General features: G+C 42.5%; 1 protein-coding gene across 4 annotated transcripts in view; it reads left to right on the top strand.

Moving 5' to 3' along the window:
- riox2 (ribosomal oxygenase 2) overlaps positions 1-23,397 on the top strand; it is a 38,910-nt gene extending 15,513 nt beyond the window's left edge. For all 4 annotated transcript variants that reach the window (XM_078232564.1, XM_078232561.1, XM_078232565.1 and 1 more), the window contains exons 9-10: positions 1,661-1,765; positions 21,960-23,397. In XM_078232564.1, coding sequence (XP_078088690.1) covers positions 1,661-1,765; positions 21,960-22,118 — 264 coding nt within the window. In that variant the 3' untranslated portion in view covers positions 22,119-23,397. The remainder of the gene's footprint in view (positions 1-1,660; positions 1,766-21,959) is intronic.

Genomic DNA, 23,397 nt, shown 5'->3' with positions numbered 1-23,397 from the left:
TCAGGTTGGCTTCAAAACAGAGAATAGGGGTATTTACTCAGATTGTCAAAATGTAGAATGTGGTGTTCCATTAGGATTGGTGTTGGGACCACAGTTGTTCATCTTTTACAAAAATGATTTCAACTTGGGAATCGGAAATACAATTTTCAAAGTTTGTGGATACACCAAACTGTGGTCAATACCAAGTGTAGTGATTGCTGCCAGTCATGCACTCACCAGAGGCCTAGCATCAATGAGAGACCCAAACCACAGGTGAGTGAGTGTGGGATGGGGAATGTAGAGAGGGGTCGCTGGCTAGGAGGTGGGTAGAGCGGATCAGAAGAAAGGGCAGAGGGTGTAGCTCAGTTTAAGGGAAAATGGCTTTAAATAACCTCGGGGGAGGCGGGGTTCGGGTGAAGGGAGAAATCCAAAAGTAAAAGTTGAGGCAACAGAGAAGTATATTGAGGTGGGTAAAGATTGACTGAATGGAACAGAAAGGACAAAGTTTAATTGTAATAGTGCATCAGGGAATAAGGTCCATAGAGGAAGGAAATAGTCGCAAAATATAAAATTGAAGTTGCTTTAGTGGAATGCATGGAGCATCCAGAATGAGATAGACGAACTAGTAGCACAGGTAGAGAGATAATACAGAGACAAATTTGGCTACTGTATACTCATTCAAGTCATTAATTTAGATTGTAAAGAGTGAGGCCCGAGGCTGAGGTGCTAAAACTTTTGAACTCTTTTGTGATGGCAATAGATGCTAGATCAAATGTCAATTTTAGGTCTGAAATTGATAAGTTATTGTTAACTAAAAGTATTAAGGGAAATGGGACAAAGGGCTGAATAAGATGTTAGGTCACAGACCTGCCATGATCTCACTGAAAGGGAGAACAAGCTTGAGGGGTGTGGTTTATGTGGGTATTTAAACTCTAACTCGAGTCCTTACTCACCCAATGTTAATTTTTCCTTTTGAATCTTTTACCATTCAGGCAATAAGATAGCCTGGTGACATAATTTCAAGAAATGTTTATTAAGTAAATAATGGTCAAAAAATAAAAGTTAATGATGAAACTTTGGGGGAAAATTGGATGATGGAAAGAAACAGAGATTTGTGGGTTCAACTTAATAGACATTAAAAACATACCTAAATAGGATAAGGCCATAAAGAAGTGAATGAAATACTGACATATTATGCCAACAGAATATGAAAAATGAGATGTAACAGTGAATTTACTTAAACTTTAGTAATATCAGTTTCAAGTGTAAATACAAAGAAATACTAAAATTTTTGACCATTTTCATTAAAAGTGGTGATTAAGCAGTAATTTGATAGAGATGTATGAAACGGGATACGATAGAATAGATTGAAAGAGTCTGTTCCAGCGACTTGAAGGATCGAGAATAAGGAGACATAGGGGTGAGATAAATGAAATGTATTTTGGACCAAAAGAAGGAGAAACAAGGGTTGTGGAATATGTTACCAGTGTTAGTAACTGGAGCAAAGATCGTGTCAACATTTTAATAAGTACAGTAAATAATAGAAGGGGAAGGGACAGGAGAACAGGGTAGACGCCTGGATTTAGGACTACTGCGAATATGGAGGATGGAAATTAATATGGACTGGTTGGGTTGAATTATTGTTGTACGTAATTTTAGGGTTACTGTAATGTTTTCTCAGGATGAATCTCGAGAAATGATGGTGTATGTATATCATTCTCTGAAAAATAGCAGAGAAAACCACATGATGGGGGCTGAGGACAATGAAGAAGAAGAAAGTTTTCAGGTGACAATACTTTTGTTTTTTTCTATTAATATGGTAAGATTTACTTAAACTCCCATGTATTTCAACTTGGGAAGGAGGCAAGACCAGCATGATTTTAAGATATTCAATCCAATCACAGAAATATGGGAACATAAGAAAAGTAATTAACTGTTTAGCCCTCAAGCCTGTTCAAGGTTGAGCTGTGACCTAATTCTAAGTACCTGTCTTTGCCCTATATCCTTTAATACCTTTGGTTAACATCAACATATCAATTTCAGATTTGAAGTTGACAATTGAACCAGAATTAACTGAGAATTTCAGACTTAAATCACACTTTTTAAAATGGTTTCCTAATTTCACCCTTGATGGTCCTGACTAATGGCTCTAATTTTCAGGCAGTGTTGCCTAGTTCTAGATTCCTCAACCAATGGAATAGTGCAGATAGAGAAAAAACTATCTGCTCCATAATATCTTGAAAACCTCAAACAGATCATCCTTAAACTAAATTTTAGGAAATACAATCTAGTTTATGTAATCTATTCATAATTGAACCCTTGGATTCTGGGTATCATTCTAGTAAATAAGTTTAAATTTATTAGTGTCACAAGTAGGCCTACATGAACACTGCAATGAAGTTACTGTGAAAATCCCCTAGTCGCCACACTCCGGCGCCTGTTCTGGTACACTGAGGGAGAATTTAGCATGGCCAATGCACCTAACCAGCACGTCTTTCAGTCTGTGGGAGGAAACCGGAGCATCCGGAGGAAACCCACGCAGACACTGGGAGAACGTGCAGACTTGGCACAGACAGTGACCCAAGCCAGGAATTGAACCCAGGCCCCGGTGCTGTGAGGCAGCATTGCTAAGCACTGTGCCATCGTGCCACATCTGGCAAATGGAGTTTAATGCGGAAAGGCAAATGGAGTTTAATGCGGAAAGGCAAATGGAGTTTAATGCGGAAAAGTGTGAGGTGATTCACTTTGGAAGGAGTAACAGGAATACAGAGTACTGGGCTAATGGCAAGATACTTGGTAGTGTGGATGAACAGAGGGATCTGGGTGTCCATGTGCATAGATCCCTGAAACTTGGCACCCAGGTTGATAGGGTTGTTAAGAAGGCGTACGGTGTGTTAAGCTTTTATTGGTAGAGGGATTGAGTTTCGGAGCCAGGAGGTCATGCTGCAACTGTACAAAACTCTGGTGCGGCCGCATTTGGAGTATTGCGTACAGTTCTGGTCGCCGTATTATAGGAAAGATGTGGAAGTGTTGGAAAGGGTGCAGAGGAGATTTACCAGGATGTTGCCTGGTATGGTGGGAAAATCGTATGAGGAAAGGCTGAGGGGCTTGAGGTTGTTTTCGTTAGAGAGAAGAAGGTTAAGAGGTGACTTAATAGAGGCATACAAGATGATCAGAGGATTAGATAGGGTGGATAGTGAGAGCCTTTTTCCTCGGATGGTGTTGGCTAGCACGAGGGGACATAGCTTTAAATTGAGGGGTGAGAGATATAGGACAGATGTTAGAGGTAGGTTCTTTACTCAGAGAGTAGTAAGGGCGTGGAATGCCCTGCCTGCAGCAGTGGTGGACTCCTCAACATTGAGAGCGTTCAAGTGGTTATTGGATAAACATATGGATGATATTGGAATAGTGTAGATTAGAGGGCTTTAGATTGGTACCACTGGTCGGCGCAACATTGAGGGCCGAAGGGCCTGTACTGCGCTGTAATGTTCTATGCTGCATTCCCTCCAGGGTCAATGTTATATCATTCCTTAGGTGTGGGGCTGGATTTTTAGAACAAGTGGGGTCAGATTGGAGAAGGGTGGGTATGTAATTTGGTGCTGCTGATCTCTGTAATGGTTCCCCGCTATGATCCTGCCTTAAATTCCTGTGTGGAGTGGTTAGTCACATCCTGTCAATTGGTGGTTAGCACTGCTACCTCACAGCGCCAGGGACCTAGCTCCGGTTTCCTCCCACACTCCAAAGATGTGCAGGTTAGATGGATTGGCCATGCTGAAATTGCCCCTTAGTGTCAGGGGGACTAGCTAGGGTAAATGCATGGGCGTTGTGGGGATAGGGCCTGAGTAGGATTGTGGTCAGTGCGGACTCGACGGACCGAATGGCCTCCTCCTGCACTGTAGGATTCTATGATAAAGAACAAAGAACAATACAGCACAGGAACAGGCCCTTTGGCCCTCCAAGTCCGTGCCGCTCCCTGGTCCAAACTAGACCATTCTTTTGTATCCCTCCATTCCCACTCTGTTCATGTGGCTATCTAGATAAGTCTTAAACGTTCCCAGTGTGTCCGCCTCCACCACCTTGCCCGGCAGCGCATTCCAGGCCCCCACCACCCTTTTATACACCTCTATTAGGTCACCCCTCATCCTCCGTCTTTCCAGTGAGAACAACCCCAGTTTACCCAATCCCTCCTCATAACTAAGCCCTTCCATACCAGGCAACATCCTGGTAAACCTCCTCTGCACTCTCTCTAAAGCCTCCACGTCCTTCCGGTAGTGTGGCGACCAGAACTGGGCGCAGTATTCCAAATGCGGCCGAACCAACGTTCTATACAACCGCAACATCAGACCCCAACTTTTATACTCTATGCCCTGTCCTATAAAGGCAAGCATGCCATATGCCTTATTCACTACCTTCTCCACCTGTGACGTCACCTTCAAGGATCTGTGGACTTGCACACCCAGGTCCCTCTGAGTATCTACACCCTTTATGGTTCTGCCATTTATCGTATAGCTCTCCCCTACGTTAGTTCTACCAACATGCATCACTTCGCATTTATCTGGATTGAACTCCATCTGCCATTTCTTTGCCCAAATTTCCAGCCTATCTATATCCTTCTGTAGCCTCTGACAATGTTCCTCACTATCTGCAAGTCCAGCCATTTTCGTGTCGTCCGCAAACTTACTGATCACCCCAGTTACACCTTCTTCCAGATCGTTTATATAAATCACGAACAGCAGAGGTCCCAATACAGAGCCCTGCAGAACACCACTAGTCACAGGCATCCAGCCGGAAAAAGACCCTTCCATTACCACCCTCTGTCTTCTGTGACCAAGCCAGTTCTCCACCCATCTAGCCACCTCCCCCTTTATCCCATGAGATCCAACCTTTTGCACCAACCTACCATGAGGGACTTTGTCAAACGCTTTACTAAAGTCCATTTGGACGACATCCATGGCCCTTCCCTCGTCAACCATTCTAGTCACTTCTTCAAAAAATTCCACCAGGTTAGTGAGGCATGACCTCCTTCTCACAAAACCATGCTGACTATCGTTAATGAGTTTATTCCTTTCTAAATGCGCATACATCCTATCTCTAAGAATCCTCTCCAACAACTTCCCGACCACGGACGTCAAGCTCACCGGCCTATAATTTCCCGGGTTATCCTTCCTACCCTTTTTAAATAACGGGACCACATTAGCTATCCTCCAGTCCTCTGGGACCTCGCTTGTGTCCAGTGACAAGACAAAGATTTGCGTCAGAGGCCCAGCGATTTCATCTCTCGTCTCCCTGAGCAGTGTACCTGTCCATTATCCCTACTCACTTCTTCTAGCTGTTCATCCAATCCCCTAACCTGGTTACTAATTTGCCATCAGTTGCATGAGCTTCCATTTCATCTGCAGTATCTTTGGTGGGACTTTATTGACTGCTTTCTGATAGTCCATATGAACAACCAGTGCACCACTTGGAGTTACCTCTTCTAAACTTCAGTTGAATTTTATCAGGTATGACCTATGCTGTATAAATCCATGTTGGCTTGCTCTGACCAGCTGAACATTTCCAAGATGTTCAGTCACTCCATGCTGAAGTATGGACCAGTAATTTCCCAAAAACAGATGCTAGATTAAATGGCCTAAAAATACCCTTATTTTCCATTTTACCTTTCTAATATAGCAGACTGAGATATGCAGGTTTCCAATCTAAAGGAACATTTCTGAGTTGAGAACACTTTGGAAGATCATAGTTAGGACATCTGCAATGTTCTCAATCGTTTCTTGCAAAATTCTCAGATTAAAACCATCTCATCCTGAGAGTTTGTTGTTGTTTATTACCATTATTTTCTGTTAATTTGTTCACCTTAACTTTGGCGTGTCTCTGCCCCTAACTCCATATTAGTTTCCTTGATATGTCCTCAACTGTAAATACTGACAGGTGGTAATTATTTAACATGTCCACCATTTCCTTATTTTTATTTTTAATATTGTCATTGCTAGTTTGTAAGGAGTCCTGTTACATTGTTTTGTGCAGATTTTGATGACCTTTAAATTTGTTTTCATGCTCCCTTTTTGTAGTCTTATCTACTTTTAATTTCTTGTTGTTCTTTACCTCTAAGTCATTCATGTTTGCCTTTTTTGGCTAGATCTTTTCCCCCTTAGAACCTTAAACTAGTTTTGTATTGCATTCAACTCATTGAACGCCCCCAACTGATCTCCTGCTGTTCTACTCTAACAAATTTGTCCTGTTTACTCAGTATGGTAGCATAATGGTTGTTACTGGGCAATGAATTCATATCCCACTTTGACAGCTGAGGTATATAAATTCAGTTAATAAATCTGAAATAAAAAGCTAGTAATGGTGACCATGAAATTACCGTATTGTTGTAACAATCCAACTGCTTTGCTAATGTCCTTTTGGGAAGGAAATCTGCTCAACTTGCCTGATCTGGCCTATATGTAATTCCAGACCTGCAGCAATGAGGTTGTCTCTTAATTGCTCTCTGAAATGGTCTAACAAGCCAAGTTGTCTCAAGGGTGATTAGATGAGCAATAAATGCTGACCTGGCCAGCAAGGTCTTCAAAAGTTGCGTGCGAGAGAGAAAGATGGCTATGAGTGTGTACATATGAGAGAGGTAGGAGTGTGAGTGTGAATGCATCTGTTTGAGAAAAAAAAAACTAGGTAGTCTCTAACTCACTCCCCTTCTTGGTTCTGGAACTCATTGTTGCAGAAAACTAACCTGAATAAATTTGCTATGTTTCTGATATGAGCTCGTGTAGTTATCCCAAACTCTGTCAATTAAAATCGCACACTAAAACCACTGCCTACACCACATGTTTATCTAATCTCTGCATTTATACATTATGCTGCTGCTGCTGCAGCATAGCTGCTGCAAGAGGACCTGTGAAAATTCCTGCTAGTTTTGTATCCTTTTCTGTTTCTAAATTCTCCCCATAAATAATCCACTGCCTACCTATTTATATCATCTCATGTAGAACTATTTTTTTTTTAAGTGCTTCTCTACCCCTTTTACGAGATTCCCTATCCTCCTCTTATAACCTGGTATATTCATTTTCCCATTGATGACCACCTTGTGCCATGTTTCAGTAATAACTACCATGTTGTACCCTCTCAATTAAATGTGTGTCTGCAGTTCCTTCAACTTGTTCCTTAAGCTTCATGTTTTTATGAACAACATGTTTGAGCTGCCTTTCTGTCCCAGTGTTGTATTTCTCACATTTACAGGAAAACTACTACAATTTTTTAATGATTCATGATTTTTAAAGGAGTTATGATGAGAGTTTTCTTTAAAGTAAGAGTGTGTTGTTTATAGTTTAATGGTTGTGTCCAGCCAAGTACGGTACAAAGCCAAATAACCCACAATGAACAAAGGAACAGGAATAGGCTATTCAGTTCGTTGAGCATGTTCAACCATACTGTTAGATCATGGCTGATTTATAGCCTAACTCTATGTACTTGAGTCTTATCTTTGTCATTTTTATTGGGAGGAGTGATGCTGCTTCTTTTGCTCACAGATTTGTTCAATGTTAGGAGTGCTGCTGGAGAGCTGGATTTTCATATCAGACACACCCACAAAACTCGCTTGCTTGCTTCTCTCTCTCTCTCTCTCTCACGCACAAACACATTCACACTCCCACCTTTCCCTTTCTGTCACACACACTCACGTTGTCAGCTCTCTCTCGCACACTCTCACCCCTCTCTCAAACACACACATTCAAACTAACTCCCAGCTCTCTCTCACACTCACCTTTCTCTCTCTCACACACACACACACACACTCACACTTCTCTTTCTCAAACAAATGTATGCATTCACAGTTGCACTCCCACCTCTCTCTCACACTCACAAACACACACGTACTCCCACCTTCACCTCTCTCAAACTCTCTCAAAAACACACATTCACATACACACACTCCCACCTCTCACAAACCGTGCATACATAATTCACAGTCTGGCCTTTCCCTCTCGCTCGCTCACTCACTCAGTCATTTCTCCCTCTCTCTCACACACACAGTCACTCCCACCTCTCTCTCTCTCTCTCTCAAACACATGCATTCACACTCGTGCTCCGACCTCTCTCATACGTACCCACCTTTCTCTCTCTCATGCACACACTCCCACCTCTCTCTCTCTCTCAGACATTCACACTCGCACTTCCACCTCTCTCCCTCACACAAAGGCACACATACATACTCACGCTCCTACCTCTGTCACATAAACACTCACACACCCACCTCCTGCTCTCTCTCACACTTCATACACCTCTCTCTTGCTCACACACACGCGCGCGCACACACTCTCTCACCTATCTCTCTCCATTGCTCCATGGCTGTTTGCCCTCCTGTCCTCTGAGGCTGCTACCCCTCACACCCCATTGTCTTGTCATGCCCTTGCCTGGGACCTCGAATACTGACTTTGCTGCTATTTCCTATGTCCAGTCATAGGCCAGCTTCTCCGTGCATTGGCTGCTGCTAGGCCTATCTGTAACCAACACAGTGTGAAAACCACCATAGATTGGACAAGCTGGAAACAGCTTTTTTCAGATTTAAAGTGGCTAGACCTGTCACAGATCCCTCTGGGTGTATCCTAATAAACGCCAGAGTTCTGCAGAATCCAGTTTGGGAAATGCTGCTCTCGTGTAACCTTGAAAAAAGGAGACAAAAGGAGAGGGCAGCACTGAAAAGAATGTTACATTTTCAGTTGTCTCAATATCCTTTTGATATTACTGCAAACCATAATCACTGTTAATTGAAATAGGTCAGATTTTATTGTGACAGTATCAAAACTGTGCTGTTTTACATTAAATATTAACAGTAGTCCAGCTACTTTTTGCAATATTAACATTACGTAGAAATATCAGAAACCAGAAACAAATTTTAATTTAGATCTGATAAAAATGTAATTTCCCTTTTGTTGCAATCTGTTATCTGAATATTCATAGGAAAGCCATTTAGATATGGACCAACACCAATGAATCGACCAAAACATCAGGTTTTTTACCCCAAATATTTGGGAATTTGAAGCTCCTGACATACTGCCTTCTTGCCACTGGGGGCTGCAAGTGAGCTTTGTTTAACAGAAGTGTCTTAAGACAGTCACAGCAAGTTAATACTGCATGTGGCTGCTTACGCTTTAGCAAATGTTAATAGTAGTCTGTTCAGTGTTTCTAATTAATTATGTGGTAGACATCAGTGCTTTCTAGACACATCTTCATGCAGAATGCTTTCACAAAGGGAAACTGCTTTAAAGGTGACAGCAGATTAAATTTCAGCTAGTGGGCATAATTTAACCATGATTTTTATTAAAATTGAATTGTTTTCTTGCATGTGATAGAGAAGGTGAAACAAGTTTGCATGTGTTATATTAGTATTTAAAGAACTTGTTTGGAATTCTGCGGTGAGTAACTCACCTGATTCCTCAAAGTCGGTCCACCTACAAGGCACAAGTCAGGCGTGTGATGGAATTCTCTCCACTTGCCTGGATGAGTGCAGCTCCAACAACACTCAAAAAAACAACTCGACACCATCAAAGGCAAAGCAGATCACTTGATTGACACCCCATCTACCAACTTAAATATCCACTCCCTCTACTACTGACGCACAGTGGCAGCAGTGTGTATCATTAGTAATTCACCAAAGCTCCTTTGACAGCACCTTCCAAACCTGCGACCACTACCATCTAGAAGGGCAAGGGCAGAAGTTGCATGGGAAACTTCTCCAAATCATACACCATCCTGACTCAGAACTGTATCACTATTCCTTCTCTGTCGCTAGCCTAATAACAGTGTCGGTATGCCTGCACCATGTGGATTGCAATGTTCAAGAAGGTGGCTCACCACCACCTTCTTGAGGGCAATTAGGGATGGATGATAAATGCTGGCCTCACCAGTCATCCCCGCATCCTGTGAATGAACAAGTAAAATTACCTCTGCCTGTTTGTGTAACTCTGCACCAATCAATATTCCACATGAATCTTTTTCACCAATCCTTCTAGATCTAGGGCGGCACGGTAGCACAGTGGTTAGCACTGCTGCTTCACAGCTCCAGGGACCTGGGTTCGATTCCCGGCTTGGGTCACTGTCTGTGTGGAGTTTGCACATTCTCCTCATGTCTGCGTGGGTTTCCTCCCGGGTGCTCCGGTTTCCGCCCACAGTCCAAAGATGTGCGGGTTAGGTTGATTGGCCATGCTAAAATTGCCCCTTAGTGTCCTGGGATGCGTAGATTAAAGGGATTAGTGGGTAAAATATGTAGGGATATGGGGGTAGGGCCTGGGTGGGATTGTGGTCGGTGCAGACTCGATGGGCCGAATGGCCTCTTTCTGTACTGTAGGGTTTCTATGATTTCTATGATCTGCCAATAGACTTTTTATTTCATCCAAGGCCCTAATTCCTTCGCATAGCTTGTTACCAGTAAATTTGGGGACTGTTCCACAACCAATGTTGTGCAATGTTGTGCAACAGAGCAATGGAGCTCTGGAGGAATACAGAGAGAGTAGGAAAGAACTCAAACGGGGAGTTAGAAGGGCAAAAAGAGGTCACGAGATGTTCTTGGCAGGCAGGATTAAGGAGAATCCTAAGGCATTCTATTCATACGTTAGGAACAAAAGAGTTGTCAGGGAGAAAATCGGACCTCTCAGGGACAAAGGAGGGGAATTATGCTTAGAACCCAAGGGAATAGGGGAGATCCTAAATGAATACTTTGCATCGGTATTCACGAAGGAGAGGGGCGTGTTAACCGGGAGTGTCTCGGAGGGAGGTGTTGACCCGTTAGAGAAAATCTCCATTACAATAGAGGAAGTCTTAGGTTTTTTAGGGAACATTAAAACTGACAAAGCCCCAGGGCCTGATGGCATCTATCCTCGACTGCTCAGGGAGACGAGAGATGAAATTGCTGGGCCTCTGAGGGAAATCTTTGTCGCTTCTTTGGACACGGGTGAGGTCTCTGAGGATTGGAGGATAGCGAATGTGGTCCCGTTGTTTAAGAAGGGTAGCAGGGATAACCCAGGAAATTATAGGCCGGTGAGCTTGACGTCCATGGTAGGGAAGTTGTTGGAGAGGATTCTTAGAGACAGGATGTATGTGCATTTAGAATGGAACAATCTCATTAGTGACAGACAGCATGGTTTTGTAAGAGGGAGGTCGTGCCTTACAAATTTGGTGGAGTTTTTTGAGGAAGTGACAAAAACGGTTGATGAAGGAAGGGCCGTGGATGTCGTCTATATGGATTTCAGTAAGGCATTTGACAAAGTCTCACATGGCAGGTTGGTTAAGAAGGTTAAGGCTCATGGGATACAAGGAGAAGTGGCTAGATGGGTGGAGAACTGGGTTGGCCATAGGAGACAGAGGGTAGTGGTCGAAGGGTCTTTTTCCGGCTGGAGGTCTGTGACCAGTGGTGTTCCGCAGGGCTCTGTACTGGGACCTCTGCTATTTGTAATATATATAAATGATTTGGAAGAAGGTGTAACTGGTGTAATCAGCAAGTTTGCGGATGACACGAAGATGGCTGGACTTGCGGATAGCAAAGAGCATTGTCGGGCAATACAGCAGGATGTAGATAGGCTGGAAAATTGGGCGGAGAGGTGGCAGATGGAGTTTAATCCGGATAAATGCGAAGTGATGCATTTTGGAAGAAATAATGTAGGGAGGAGTTATACAATAAATGGCAGAGTCATCAGGAGTATAGAAACACAGAGGGACCTAGGTGTGCAAGTCCACAAATCCTTGAAGGTGGCAACACAGGTGGAGAAGGTGGTGAAGAAGGCATATGGTATGCTTGCCTTTATAGGACGGGGTATAGAGTATAAAAGCTGGAGTCTGATGATGCAGCTGTATAGAACGCTGGTTAGGCCACATTTGGAGTACTGCGTCCAGTTCTGGTCGCCGCACTACCAGAAGGACGTGGAGGCATTAGAGAGACTGCAGAGAAGGTTTACCAGGTTGTTGCCTGGTATGGAGGGTCTTAGCTATGAGGAGAGATTGGGTAGACTGGGGTTGTTCTCCTTGGAAAGACGGAGAATGAGGGGAGATCTAATAGACGTGTACAAGATTATGAAGGGTATAGATAGGGTGAACAGTGGGAAGCTTTTTCCCAGGTCGGAGGTGACGATCACGAGGGGTCACGGGCTCAAGGTGAGAGGGGCGAAGTATAACTCAGATATCAGAGGGACGTTTTTTTACACAGAGGGTGGTGGGGGCCTGGAATGCGCTGCCAAGTAGGGTGGTGGAGGCAGGCACGCTGACATTGTTTAAGACTTACCTGGATAGTCACATGAGCAGCCTGGGAATGGAGGGATACAAACGATTGGTCTAGTTGGACCAAGGAGCGGCACAGGCTTGGAGGGCCGAAGGGCCTGTTTCCTGTGCTGTACTGTTCTTTGTTCAATGCTGTCCTATTTAAACAAAAACAAAATACTACAGAGGCTGGAATTCTGAAACAGAAAATGCTGAATTACTCGACAGATCAGGCAATAATTGTGGAGAGAGGAACAGAATTAGCATTTCATGCTGATGACCATTCATTATAGCTTTTTAACATAAACAAAATGATAATTGATGACATCCCTGCTTGGTGTATACACATCTGAAATTGTCCTGCGAAATTGCACATCAGTCCATATTGAACATTGTCTTGAATATTGAACTTGAGACATGCCAGAGAATTTGATCCTGACCTTATGATAGAGAGAAGGCCATTGATGAAATTGCTGGAAATCTTTAGGCCTCGGACAATACCTTGAGGAATTCTTGCAGCAATGTTGTGGGACCGAGATGATAGATTTTCAAAAACCATACCATCCTTCTCCTAATACCCATTGACTTCAATTTATTAGGGTTGCTTGATGCCACATTTGGTCAAATATTGACTTTGGTTCAAGGCAGATACTCTCACCTCACCCTCAGAATTCAACTCATTTACCTGTGTTTGAACCAAGGCTATCATGAGGTCAGGAGCGGAACATCGGTGAGCAAGTTCCAAGAAAAATAGGGTGGTAATAGCAGGAGATTTTAACTTTCCCAACATTGACTGGGACAGGCATAGGATGGAATGCATCCCAGGGTACTGAAAGAAATGTCAGAGGTAATAGCGGATGCGTTAGTGGTTATTTATCAAAATTCATTGGATTCTGGGGTAGTGCCGGCGGATTGGAAAACGGCTAATGTTACGCCGCTGTTTTAAAAAGGAAATAGACAAAAGGCGGGTAACACAGGCCGGTTAGCTTAACGTCTGTAGTTGGGAAAATGCTGGAATCCATCATTAAAGAAGAAATAGCAAGCCATCTGGATAAGAATGGTTTGATTAAGCAGACGCAGCATGGATTCATGAGGGGAAAGTCGTGCTTGATGAACTTGTTGGATTTTTATGAAGATGTGACTAGTGCGGTTGACGGAGGGGAACCGGTGGATGCGGTGTTTTTGGATTTCCAAAAGGCGTTTGATAAGGTGCCTCACAAAAGGTTGCTGAAGAAGATTGGGTCACACGGAGTTGGGGGTAGGGTGTTAGCGTGGATTGGGGATTGACTATCCGACAAGAAGCAGAGAGTCGGAATAAATGGGTGCTTTTCTGGTTGGCAGATGGTAACTAGTGGTGTGCCGCAGGGATCGGTACTGGGGCCTCAACTATTTACCATTTATATAGACGATCTGGAGGAGGGGACTGAATGTAGGGTAACAAAGTTTGCAGACGTCACAAAGTGGAAAAGTGAATCGTGTGGAGGGCGTAGAAGGTCTGCAGAGAGATTTGGACAGGCTGAGTGAGTGGGCGAGGATCTGGCAGATGGAGTATAACGTTGACAAATGCGAGGTTATTCACTTTGGAGGAAATAATAGCAAATTGGATTATTATCTAAATGGAAAAAAATTACAACATGCTACTGTGCAAAGGGACCTGGGGGTCCTTGTGCATGAGACGCAAAAACCCAGTCTGCAGGTGCAACAGGTGATCAAGAAGGCAAATGGGATGTTGGCCTATATCGCAAGGGGGATAGAATATAAAAGCAGAGATGTCTTGCTGCATCTGTACAGGGCATTGGTGAAGCCGCAGCTGGAATACTGTGTGCAGTATTGGTCCCCTTATTTGCGGAAGGATATATTGACCTTGGAGGGAGTGCAGAGAAGGTTCAGCAGGTTGATACTAGAGATGAGGGGTGTTGATTATGAGGAGAGACTGAGCAGATTGGGTTTGTACTCGTTGGAATTTAGAAGGCTGAGGGGGGATCTTATAGAGACCTATAAGACAATGAAGGGGCTGGATAGGGTAGAGGTGGAGAGATTCTTTCCACTTAGAAAGGAAGCTAGAACTAGAGGGCACAGCCTCAAAATAAAGGGGGGTCAGTTTAGGACAGAGTTGAGGAGGAACTTCTTCTCTCAGAGGGTGGTGAATCTCTGGGATTCTCTGCCCACTGAAGTGGTGGAGGCTACCTCGTTGAATATGTTTAAATCACGGATAGATGGATTCCTGATCGGTAAGGGAATTAGGGGTTATGGGGATCAGGCGGGTAAGTGGAACTGATCCACTTCAGATCAGCCATGATCTTATTGAATGGCGGGGCAGGCTCGAGGGGCTAGATGGCCTACTCCTGCTCCTATTTCTTATGTTCTTATGTTCTTATTAGAGGCTTGGATGGAGAGACATTTGTAGAGTGTATTCTCATTTCAGTATGTGGATGGCTCGACTAGAGAGTGGGCAAAACTTGATCTCCTCTTGGGAAATAAGGAAGGGCAGGTGACAGAAGTGTTAGTGAAGGATCACTTTGGGACCAGTGACCATAATTCCATTAGTTTTAAGATAGCTATGGAGAATGATAGGTCTGGTCCAAAAGTTAAAATTCTAAAAATTGGGGAAGGCCAATTTTGATGGTATCAGGCAGGAACTTTCAACAGTTAATTGGGGGAGTCTGTGGGAAGGCAAAGGGATGTCTGGTAAGTGGGAAGCTTTCAAAAATGTGTTAACCAGGGTTCAGGGTAAGCACGTTCCTCTTAGAGTGAAGGGCAAGGCTGGTAGAAGTAGGGAACCCTGGACGACTCAGGATATTGAGGCCCTGGTCAAAAAGAAGAAGGAGGCATATGACATGCAAAGGCAGCTGGGATCAAGTGGATCCCTTGAAGAGTATAGAGGGTGTAGGAGTAAAGTTAAGAGAGAAATCAGGAAGACAAAAAGGGGGCACGAGATTGTTTTGGCAGATAAGGCAAAGGAAAATCCAAGGAGCTTCTACAAATACATAAAGGGCAAAAGAGTAACTTGGGAGAGAGTAGGGCCTCTTGAGGATCAACAAGGTCATCTATGCGCAGATCCACTAGAGATGGGTGAGATCCTAAATGAATATTTCTCATCAGTATGTACAGTTGAGAAAAGCATGGATGTTAGGGAACTTGGGGAAATAAATAGTGATGTCTTGAGGAGTGTACATATAACAGAGAATGAGGTCTGGAAGTTTTAAAGTGCATCAAGGTAGATAAATCCCCGGGACCTGATGAAGTGTATCCCAAGACGTTGTGGGAGGCTAGGGAGGAAATTGCAGGTCCCTTAGCAGAGATATTTGAATCATCGATAGTCACAGGTGAGGTGCCTGAAGATTGGAGGATGACAAATGTTGTGCCTTCGTTTAAGAAGGGCTGCAGGGAAAAACCTGGGAACTACAGGCTGGTGAGCCTCACATCTGTGGTGGGTAAGTTGTTAGAAGGTATTTTGAGAGACAGGATCTACAGGCATTTCGAGATGCAAGGAGTGATTAGGGACAGTCAGCATGGATTTGTGTGTGGAAAATCATGTCTCTCAAATTTGATTGAGTTTTTTGAAGGGGTAACCAAGAAGCTAGATGAGGGCAGTGCAGTCAATGTTGTCTATATGGACTTTATCAAGGCCTTTGGCAAGGTACCACATGGTAGATTGTTGCATAAGGTTAAATCTCACAGGATTCAGGGTGAGGTAGCCAATTAAATACAAAATTGGCTTGATGACAGAAGACAGAGGAATGTTGTAGAGGGTTGTTTTTCAAACTGGAGGCCTGTGACCAGCGGTGTGCCTCAGGGATCGGTGCTGGGTTCACTGTTATTTGTCATTTATATTAATGATTTGGATGAGAATTTAGTAGGCATGATTAGTAAGTTTGCAGATGACACCAAGATTGGCATAGTGGACAGTGAAGAAAGTAATCTGGGATTGCAACGAGATTTGATCAATTGGGCCAGTGAGCTGATGAATGGCAGATGGAGTTTAATTTGGATAAATGCGAGTTGATGCATTTTGGTAGATTGAACTAGGGCTGGACTTACTCAGTTAATGGTAGGGCGTTGGGGAGAGTTATAGAACAAAGGGTGCAGAAAAGATTTACTAGGATGCTACCGGGACTTGATGGTTTGAGTTATAAGGAGAAGTTGGATAGACTGGGACTTATTTTCGCTGGAGCATAGGAGGCTTAGGGATGATCTTATAGGGATTGATCTTATAGGGATCTTAGGGATGATCTTATAGCGGTCTATAAAATAATGAGGGGCACGATTAGCTAGATAGTCAATATCGGGCTATAAACAAACAAATAACAGATGCATGTAAAAATGGAACAGCAATAATCATGGGGGATTTTAACCTCCATATTGATTGGTCAACTCAAGTCGGACGCGGTGGACTTGAGGAAGAGTTCTTAGAATGCTGTTGCGATAGTTTTCTCGAACAGTATGTTACAGAACCTACGAGGGAGCAAGCTTTCTTGGATCTGGTCCTGTTCAATGAGACAGGTAAAATTAATGATCTCCTTGTGAGGGATCCTCTTGGAATGAGTGATCACAATATGGTTGAATTTCTAATACAGATGGAGGGTGAGAAAGTAGGGTCCCAAACCAGTGTCCTCTGCTTGAACAAGGGGGATTACAATAGGATGAGGGCGGAGTTGGCTAATGTAAACTCAGTTTGCAGGTGCAGCAGGTAATCAAGAAGACAAATGGAATGTTGGCCTTCATCATGAGAGGGATGGAGTATAAAAGCAGGGAGGTCATGCTGCAACTGTACAGGGTACTGGTGAGGCCACACCTAGAGTACTGTGTACAATTTTGGTCCCCTTATTTAAGAAAGGATATATTAGCTTTGGAGGGGGTACAGAGAAGGTTCACCAGGTTGATTCCAGAGATGAGGGGCTTGGCTTGTGAGGAGAGATTGAGTAGACTGGGCCTGTACTTATTGGAGTTTAGAAGGTTGAGGGGAGATCTTATAGAGACATATAAGATAATGAAGGGGCTAGACAGGGTAGAAGCAGCGAGGTTATTTCCACTTACAATGGAAACAAGAACTAGGGGGCATAGCCTTAAAATACGGGGGAGTCAATTTAGAATTGAGTTGAGGAGGAACTTCTTCTCCCAGAGGGTAGTGAATCTTTGGAATTCTTTGTCCAATGAAGCAGTAGAGGTTACCTCATTAAATGTGTTTAAGTCACGTATAGATTTTTAACCATTAAGGGAATTAAGGGTTATGGGGAGCGGGCGGGTAAGTGGAACTGAACCCACTATCAGATCAGCCATGATCTTATTGAATGGCGGAGCAGGCTTGAGGGGCTAGATGGCCTACTCCTTCTCCTATTTCTTATGTTCTTATCCTTTCCCAAAGGTAGGGGAGTCTAAAACTGAAGGGCATTTAAGGTGAGAGGGGAGAGATACAAAAGGGTCCAGAAGGTGGTGAGTGTCTGGAATAAGCTGCCAAAGGTAGTTGTAGAGGCGGATACAATTTTCTCTTTTATAAAGCGTCTTAGACAGTTACAGGGCAAGATGGGTATAGAGGGATATGGGCCAAACGCGGGCAATTGGGACTAGCTTAGGGGTTATAAGAAGGTGACATGGACAAGTTGGGCCGAAGGGCCTGTTTCCATGCTGTAAACCTCCATGACTTTGCAGGATGGGAGAATTCCGGGCCTGGTCTTTAACATTTAATTTGTTTTTGCTGTGTAGGTGCTTCTTCACAGCACAGTTGACAAACCCTTCTGTTACTTTGCTGATGATTAGAAGTAGACTCATGGGGTCATAATTAGCCAAGTTGTATTTGTCCCACTTTTTGTGGACAGGACATAACCAAGCAATTTTCTGCTTTCACGGATAGATGCCAGTGTTGTAGCTGCACTAGATAGACTTAATGTGGCTAGTTCTAGAGTGCTGCAGCTGGGATGTTCTCAGGGCCCCTGGTCTTTGCTATATCAAATGTGCTGAGCCATTTCTTGATAGCGCGCTCTCTCTCTCTTGGGTACCATGTCCTGAAAGGAGATTGGTGACCATGGACATCTGTGTTGGTCCATGTTTATTCTTGGCTAGGTATTGCAGTGGTTCGCCGTTGCCTTCTGAAGATTGCTGACCAGGAGACGTTCCCACTCTTACAACCTGCTGTAGGAAAGATTTGCAGGTTGATAATAAACCTGTTTGGATATGTTATGAATGCACCTTCCTTAGCCATCAAGCCTTGGAGTTGGGTCGAACCCAGAGTTTTGGCTCAGATAAGGATGCACCACAAAACCTCCATCTTTATATAAAATTGGTAGAAGATTGGCTTCTGCGGCAGTGGGAACTGTAGGAGGCGGCCAAAGTGAATCAGCACTTCTGGCAAACACTTGTCAACACTTCAATCTAGTATTTTGCACTTGTGCATTGAGGGTAGTTGATGGATGTCAATATAATTCAAAATTATTCACTTAGTAAGGTTTTGCATCAATTCCCTGCAAGGTTGCATTCAGCTGATTTACAAAGTAGTTTGAAAACTGGTAGAATGTGGGAATTCTGAAGAAACTGCAGCTCTATTTATCATTGTTAGCAGTTTTGGTCTTCTACAAAGCCTTCATTAATCTATTGCTGGATTATTTGAACCCCTGCTTGTTCTAAGTATGTGGATTATGTTTGTTTCGTTATTAGACAGAATTCAAATCACAGTTCCCTACAGTGCAGCAGGCTATTCAGCCCATCGAGTGTGCACCGACTCTCCTACGGAGCATCTTATCCATGCCCTATCCCCGTAACCCCATGTATTTACCCAACAAATCCCCCTAACCTAACATATTGGGACACTAAGAGGCAATTTAGCATGTCCAATCAACCTTGCCTGCACATCTTTGGACTGTGGGAGGAAACTGGAGCACCCATAGGAAACCCGTGCAGACGCGGGGAGAACGTGCAAAATCCACACAGGCAAGGACCCAAGGCCGGAATTGAACCCAGGTCCCTGGCGCTGTGAGGCAGCAGTGCTAACCACTGTGTTGCCGTGCTGCAATGATGGTTGCTAATTAAGAAATATTCTATGCTAGATGAGAATGGTTTGTATATTTTAATTTCTGACGATTGCACCAATATAAATATTTGGAATTTCCTGGGAGTTGCATGTGTACCATTGACTATATATTTCTATTTTTGATGTGTCACTATATTTATGAAATCCAATAATTTCTGAGAAACTGACTATAAGAATTGAGCATCACCCACATCCTGACAAATTAAGAAAAAAAATTAAGGATATTGGAAAGATGCAGTGATTCCTCTGAAAATCTGGCAACAGGAAACTCATACGAGTTTCTTCGTATAAGGGATAACGCACTAAAAGAGACATTGATACAAAAGATGGAATAGAATGATACGGCTATGTTTATCTCCAGAGCTATATCTAGGGAAGAATATAGATCCTAATTATTGACCATTATATTTCTGTATATTGCAATGTTCAGTGTGCCTATGATTTGTACTTTATGTCTCTATTTAAATCTATTTAAAGTATTGCAGTCCATAGGAGTTTAGTATCAGGCACTTCAAAGTAGCATAAAATTGCATTTAGTCTTATAAACAGGTTATTGTAAGTAGGTTAGGTGTCACTCAAGGAATGAGGCAGAATGAAAATATCAGAGCTCTGGCCTAGGCACTATCAAATGTTGTTTGCACACTTGTTTACAAGACAAAGGACAAAGAAAGTTACAGCACAGGAACAGGCCCTTCAGCCCTCCAAACCTGCACCAACCATGCTGCTCGACTGAACTAAAACCCCCTACCCTTCCGGGGACCATACCCCTCTATTCCCATCCTATTCATGTATTTGTCCAGACACCCCTTAAAACTCACTATCGTATTTGCTTTCACTACCTCCCCCGACAGCGTGTTCCAGGTACCCACCACCCTCTGTGTAAAAAAACTTGTCTCGTACATCGCCTTTAAACCTTGCCCCTTGCACCTTAAACCTATGCCTCCTAGTAATTGACTCTTCCACCCTGGGAAAAAGCTTCTGACGATCCACTCTGTCCATGCTTCTCATAATCTTGTAGACTTCTATTAGGTCGCCCCTTAACCTCCGTCGTTCCAGTGAGAACAAACCAAGTTTCTCCAACCTCTCCTCATAGCTAATGCCCTCCATGCCAGGCAACATCCTGGTAAATCTTTTCTGTACCCTCTCCAAAGCCTCCACATTCTTCTGGTAGTGTAGCGACCAGAATTGAACATGATATTCTTGACTACCTTCTCCACCTGCGTTGCACGTTCAGTGACCTGTGTACTTGTACGCCTAGATCCCTCTGCCTATCAATACTCTTAAGGGTTCTGCCATTTACTGTATATTTCCTATCTTTATTAGACCTTCCAAAATGCATTACCTCACATTTGTCCGGATTAAACTCCATCTGCCATCTCTCTGCCCAAGCCTCCAAGACTATCTCCGTGGCCCCATCTCTTTAAGACTCGAAGTAGATAGAATCTAGCATGCCGTATGCACTCCCTAATTAAGTTTGGTCTTTATCAATTCAGAGTTCTGTAATCCTCAGATCATCCATCTCTGAAAGACAGTTTCCAGATTATAGGGAATTAAGAGTCTTGAATTGTACAAATCCATTGGGAGTGAAAATTGTTGTGTCAATCCAAAAGTACAAAACTCTGAATTGATATAGATGCTTCACAGTGACACAGTGCCAGGGACCCGGCTTCAATTCTGGCCTCGGGTGACTATCTAGTCAGTGTGGAGTTTGCACATTCTCCCCATGTCTGCGTGGGTTTCCTCCAGGTGCTCCGGTTTCCTTCCACAGTCCAAAGATGTGCAGGTTCGGTCGATTGGCCATGCTAAGTTACCCCATAGGTTAGATGGATTAGCCATGGTAAATGCATGAGGTTACGGGGATAGGGCAGGCAGAGGGCCTGGGTAAGATACTCTGTCAGAGAGTCGTTGGGCCGAATGGCCACCTTCTGCACTATAGGAGTTCTAAGATTCTATGGAAACGTAATTGAAGGATGGCGTAGAGTATGCTAGATTCTATCTACTTCGGGTCTTCAATGTGGTCATGGAGACAGTCCTATAAAAGATTGTACCTGGACCAGACTGCTGATGTTTTCATTCTGCCTCAATCTTTGAGTGACACCTAATTTTAGCATCATTTTTGTATGTGTTTTACAATTAGGACAACAATAAGCTACTGCTATCTCCTTTTAAAATAATTTCAAGATCTTAGGGGAATAGTTGTAAAATGGGATGAGAAAAGAACAATGCCTTGCACCCTGTATGGTATCTAACATTTAAACTGGTGGTGACGCCTTAGTTTTTTGCATCACATTGATGGTTGTTTGGTCATTGTCATTCTTTGAAATAAATCAATATAGCTAATCTGACATGAATTTTCATGATATAGATATGCCATCATTCTAATAGAGGAAATTAAATCTTAATAGCATTCAACTGCCTCATTACATGTTAATTATCTGTAAAACACATTTCATTATTTAAAAATACATTTGTCTTGTGTGAAATTTTGTATACTTTTTACATTAGATTGTGATTGTAGTATAAATGCTGATTATTACAGCATTTCCTCTTTCAATCACTGGTGCTTTCTTTGAATTTTATTGCATTTCATAATTTACATTTTAGAACTACTATATATAGTTTATTACTCAAACTGTACACTGAGTAAAGAAGCTGCTTCATTTACTTGAAATTGTTATTCAAAAATTATTAACTTTTGTCATCCTCTATACAGGCTCATGGCTTGAGATTTTCTTGGTCCCATTTGGAAGCATTGAAACAACTTTGGACAGATGACACTGTCCCTGTGAGTAATCTCAAACTGGACTCGGACAAAGCTAAAGAAAATCTTGCATTGTGTCTGTGGACAGAAAATTTAATTGAAGTGACCTAAGTAAAATGAACTATCATTTGACTTGGCTCATTGTTGTTTGAGTGCCTTTTACTGTTCTATTTTCCAATAAAAACATGGAACTGAAAAAAAAGTCTGATTTATGGAGTATTCATATTACTACAAAGATGTACAGTATTTGCAAAAAAAAATCCAAAAGTTTTCTGGCATGTATAGGAAATGTATCAGATTTACATATTTGTTTCTGCTGATGTGCAGGTTCAGTGATTTTTTTCAGTGTCATTATTATGCAATCTATCATGTAATACTGAGCAAATATGATTCTTCAATGATACCCTTTCCACTCTCCACAAAGAATATGTCCTTTCTCTGTAAAAATCCCTCCACATGCATGTTTACCTTTTATTTTAAAGGAAAACATTTATGTGTGTGTGTTTATATTTATATATATATATAAAACACATACACACATGTTTTGCCAATAATTTCTGTTGGATCCTCTTTAGAACAAAAATCATTTTTAGCTACCTGTTTTATACGGCATTTAATTAATAAGCAGAAGCAACTAAAAGGTAATTGGATAGAAATTTTAACAATTAAAAAGATGAAGTTGTAGCACCAACAAATTTTCCTCTATCCCTTCAAAACTGCTCCACTCTGATCACAAACTTAAAGCATCTTAGATAGTTCCCATCGAGTTCATAATGTTGCATTGATACTGCCAAAATCTAGTTTGTAGCTGTAAAATAGTGCACACTGTTAATCTGTGCTGGTATTTATCTAGATGCTTAATCTAGCTGACTCATGCTGCAACAATATTTGTTTGAAACCTAACAATGTTTCATACCTTTGACATGCTTGGAATATGTGAATGTCTTAGAAATGATTGAATCTTTAGAGAACCTGTTTCTCGGGGTGGACACACCTAGTTTTACTAGAGAAGAATCTTGAAACACTAGAGCAAGTAATATTTAAAACAAAATTGAAACCTGCCTTTGCTCAAAGCTTCCTTACACAAGATGATCCAATTCACTAGTGCTTTTCAAGGTGGATGACCACTTTCCTCAGCTTTGACGAAATTTCTTCTCTCCCAGTTTTAATTATTGATTTTTAAACTCGTCTGTGTGTCACATGGTTTCTCCAAATAGGTTCAGGGTGAGGTAAGGAGGCGGAGTAGAGACCGAGAGGTTATCAGATTATTTCAATCTGTAGCCAGGCATATCACATCATAGGCACTGTATACTAAGAGTTATGTACTCTAATTTTCTGCATTTGTCGATGTCATTCTGTTTCTGTCTTTTAATAAAATAATTTACTACAA

The sequence above is a fragment of the Mustelus asterias genome, chromosome 17 (assembly GCF_964213995.1).
Source record: "Mustelus asterias chromosome 17, sMusAst1.hap1.1, whole genome shotgun sequence".
Lineage (NCBI taxonomy): Eukaryota > Metazoa > Chordata > Chondrichthyes > Carcharhiniformes > Triakidae > Mustelus > Mustelus asterias.
This window is presented reverse-complemented; position numbering and strand designations above follow the sequence as displayed.